Source organism: Cryptomeria japonica, chromosome 3 (genome assembly GCF_030272615.1).
Source record: "Cryptomeria japonica chromosome 3, Sugi_1.0, whole genome shotgun sequence".
NCBI lineage: Eukaryota > Viridiplantae > Streptophyta > Pinopsida > Cupressales > Cupressaceae > Cryptomeria > Cryptomeria japonica.
Genome location: NC_081407.1, coordinates 307,976,420 through 307,980,809, shown reverse-complemented (window position 1 = coordinate 307,980,809; position 4,390 = coordinate 307,976,420). Strand labels below are relative to the sequence as shown.

Here is a 4,390-nt window from a genome sequence, read left to right as displayed (position 1 = left end):
TGACACCTTTGGTAAAGCCTTTGGAGCTAGGATCTCCAACTCCAAATCTATTTTAATTGGCTGGAAGGATGAACCTCCAGACTGGCTACAGCAAGACGGGTACTCATGGGGAGGATCCAACATGATTGTCAAGTATCTCGGTATCCCCTTCTCTATTTCTCCCTCTCTTCGAGACATGTGGACCTGGGTTAAGGGGAAAATTGATAAGAAGCTCAACAAGTGGGATAATAGGATCCTCTCCCTAGCATGTAGGGTTCAAGTATGTCAAAAAATCCTCTCCTCGTATAGTATCTACTACTCTTCTGTTTGGATGTTCAACAATTATCAAATTTATGAAATTCAAAAGGCTATCAAATGGTCTGATGGTATGGGCAAGAACCTTGGAAAATTCTTATCAAAAACAACATTCAAAATGGATTCCCCAAGGCTGCCAAATCATGGAAAGCCCTCCCACTCAGTGATCTACTTGTTGGAAGTTTCTTGGTGTCTGTCTAAGGCACCTGGGTCTTTAAGTCCATCTGGAAAGCCTGGGAGCATGTGCGTAGACTTATTTGCAACTCTAGCTTTGACTGTGATAACACTATACATGGTGAAAGGTCGATATGGTGGAACCTCCACCATAATTATAAGCCACTGGCCTTAACCCAAGGCTGTTCTGCTAGATTTTGGCATAACAAGGGGATCAAGTATCTTATAGATATCCTGGAAAATGACAGCCTCATCACCTGGGAGGAACTTAGTAGTAAATTTAATCTCCCTGCTTCACATAAGCAGACCTACAATATGATTAGGAATGCCTATAACACCCTCAATCTCCCTAAGAACACTCATGTTGACACCCACAGGTACCTCTCATTCCTTTGGAAGGATGGCTCCCCCCTCCCAAAAATTAAGTCCAAAGTTATCTACAACGTGCTTAACCAGGACACCTCTGTGATTGACCATGTCAACACCCTATGGAATGTCCACCACAACCCCACAGCTTGGTATAAAACCTTTGAGAACCTTTGGAAATCCCCCATCCCCCCTAAGATCAAGTGTTTTAGATGGCAACTCTTACTGGATAGATTGCCTATTAGGAATAATGTAGTTGCATATGATCTTTGTTTTGTCTACAATAAACCAGAGTCCACTCGACACATCTTCCTTGACTACCCTTTTGCTAGGGAGATCTGGTTAATGTTTGGAATATCCATTACTGAGCATGTCTTCACTTATGATATAGTTTCTTGTTTCGTCCATAATCTTAAAAAGGATGCTAACTTAATTTGGCAAATTTTGTCTTCTTTTATCCTCTGGTTTATTTGGAAACTCAGAAATGAGGAGAAGTTCCAAGGTAATGCTAGGAAACTTACTGGTTTTTAAAAAAAAACTCTCACATTATAAAATTGTTGTGCAGGTTTACTTCCCGATGAATGTTGAACGAAACAAACTCCTGCGGTTCCTCAAAGAAGGCCGAGCCACCATGTTTATACACGAGATGCAAGATGGGTATGAATGGGCAAGGATTGCAGAAAATCAAACCACCTTTGCGAGTGCAATTAAGAAACTGATTAAAGAACTTCAAGATACCAGAGCTCCCCCTTTCAACAAGGTTGACATGTGCATACAAATCATGGAAAGGAAGAAGGTGGTCTGGATGGAAGGACCACAGGGGTGGACCACATGGTTGGAAGACTAGGATGAAATCCTCCTCTAGTTCCTTATGGCAGCAAGCACAACTTTATTTTGGAGTTTTCTTTTAGTGCATTGTATATGACACTCGTCTAGTTCTTTTTGGTTTCACTATTGAGGCCCTGCCTCCCCTGAACTCATCTGTATAACCATCTTTTTGGTCTCTCAATTTATAATATAAAAAATAAAATTAGAGAGTAATTCATTTTAGAAATAAGTATTGAATAAAATAGAAAATGAAATTTTAGATATTCCAAATTTATTTTGTGTATAAATTAAACAGTAAATTATATATAAATATTTAATTTAAAAAACAAAATCATAACATAAAGAAAAAATATTATTATAAAATAACCTAAAATAGACAAGATATAAATCTTGGGCCTAAGCTATTTTGATTCCAAACCAGATCTTTTGTAAAGCGTGATAACTAGAATAGATGCATTCTAAATCTTGAGACTATTTGAAATAAAGCTAAAAATAAAATCGCTTTAAAACAAGTATAATAATTCCAAATTAACCATATTGTTTTATCCCGTAATCCCGTAATGCAATATCCAGTTGAATTTTTATTAATTTACATCCCTCTATTACTCACATATATTCGAGTACATAGTTTTATTGGTTTCTACCGTAAAACCTTGTGTAAACAATAGATATACTTCGATATTCTTTATCAAATTTGGACAGAAAGGGATGAAAATATAAAACGGTTATTGGGCAAGCTGACACGACGCCATCTAGCAGTTTTCGCTTCCCTGGCACGGCGATTAAAAATATAATACTCAACATATGAATTGCTGCAGCATTGAACAACACTTAAAAGTATACTACGCCATCTATTTGTCGCTTCCCTGGCACGGGGATTAAAACTATAATACTCAACCTCAACACAATCGCTGCTGCATTGAACAACACTTACCAGAAAGTCACTACGTCTTGCAACAGCAAATCGCCCACCTCTACTTTGTGAGTTGCTGGCGATATCGATTTCCGTCACGTCTATCCACCCTCTTGCACATTCATCCCGGGTTAACCACTCAGTGCGTGGAAGAGCGGCTACGCAGCTGCGAATATAATCAGCATTACTGTCACTATTTATGTTTTTCCATAGGCGAGTATGAGGGTCATAAACTTGCGCTATTTGGCTTTCATGGGGGGCTACGTAAAACTTACCATCAAGGAAAACACTAGCGCAGAAATAAAGAGAACCGAAAGGGACGTAATCAGCAGGAGGAAGAAAGTCCCACTTGTTTTCCTCTACATTGTAAACAAAACCTTCTAGTCGTTGACAGCTAGTGGAAGGCCCCTTGGGGATGTAGCTGCCGGCAACATAGACGAGTCCTCCACTTGCTGAGGCGGCGCATGCAAAAAATTTTCTAGTGAATGGCACGTCGGCGCTCAGCCGCCATCTCCGAGATAAAAAGTTAAATATCAACACACCTTCTCTGTAGCCGCGTCTGTTGAAAAGCCCCACCACAACCAGCTGTTTTGTCGATCTAACGAACACGCAACGATGATACTCCCTGTATTTTAGTCCAAATTCCGCTGGGATTTGAGGCAGTCTTTCCCACCACTGCGCAAGCGGGTAGTAAATAACTACATCGAAATCACATTTATTTTCACTTTCTTTGGATTCGCAAAGGGAAACTACTCCTTCCTCGCACTGCTCATGGCGCGCCTGTCGCTCTTCATAAAAGTGTTGGCAGCTGAGAAGAGCATTCCAGCTCTTACACTCGGCCCTAAGATTGCGGTGGTATCTGTATCGAACCCTTACCAAGCATTGCATCCCTAAATCTTCTGGAAGCCCCGGAATTATTTCCATTCTGATATAGAGTTCCCAGCGTTGAAACCAACTTCCTGTTTTTTAAGCCCTACTCTAATGTATTCCTTTATATAATTACCTCTGAAGGTTTATTATAGTCACATATGCATGTAAAATTCTCCATAAAAACTAGAAAGGTCGATGGAATTTTTTTTTTTTTTTTTTAATAATTTTTTTTAATTTAATTTTCTTATGTATTCAATTAAATAAATTTTTTATTTTTAATTTGTAAGAAAAACAAAAAGTCTTTTAAATTCAAGAAAGCACATGAAGAGTTAAATATTTATTTTTTAATTAAATAAAATAGGAAAAAAAAAAGTAAAAAATTATAATAATTGTTTCTCCACTAACCTTATGTTCCCATGCACCTTAACTCTATTGTTTAGGAATTAAAAATAAGACATGGAAGAAAAGGGGGCTGAAATAAGGAGTGACCGCTTATTAACAAAAGTGTCACGTGGCTTCACAATTTGCTCTCCCTCTTTTTTAAAGATTTTATTTCTATTTTATTTTTTCAAATTTTAAGTGCACAAATTAGCATTAATACACATCTTCAAACCACTCAAGATAAAATATAAAATAGAATTTGATAAAAATATAAATATTAAAAACAAAAAAATATAATAATAATAATAATTTGATATTAAATATTTTTGTTGATATGACAATATATAATTTTAATAGATTTTTATTTTTTAATTAAGAATTTAATAAAATATTAAAAATATAAAAAAGTTAAAATGAAATAATATAAATTTGATTTTAAAAAAAAATTAATGAAAATATAAATTTATAATAATAAGAAAATATTAAAAAAATCACATCTTAATAATAATATAATATTAATTACAATATAATAATATAATAATTTTTAAAATAAAATAATTAAAA

The 4,390-nt window shown here is 35.7% G+C and overlaps 1 protein-coding gene across 1 annotated transcript; it reads right to left on the bottom strand.

Annotated features, from left to right (window-relative positions):
• Window positions 1-2,350: 2,350 nt before the first annotated feature.
• Window positions 2,351-3,499, bottom strand: LOC131034315 (F-box/kelch-repeat protein At1g80440-like). Its single transcript, XM_057965794.2, has one exon. The coding sequence runs from the start codon at window positions 3,497-3,499 to the stop codon at window positions 2,351-2,353; it is 1,149 nt and encodes a 382-aa protein (XP_057821777.2).
• Between the last annotated feature and the right edge of the window lie 891 nt (window positions 3,500-4,390).

Coding starts and splice junctions, on each gene's coding strand:
- LOC131034315 (XM_057965794.2), bottom strand. CDS start 3,499: ATGGAAATAATTCCGGGGCTTCCAGAAGATTTAGGGATGCAATGCTTG.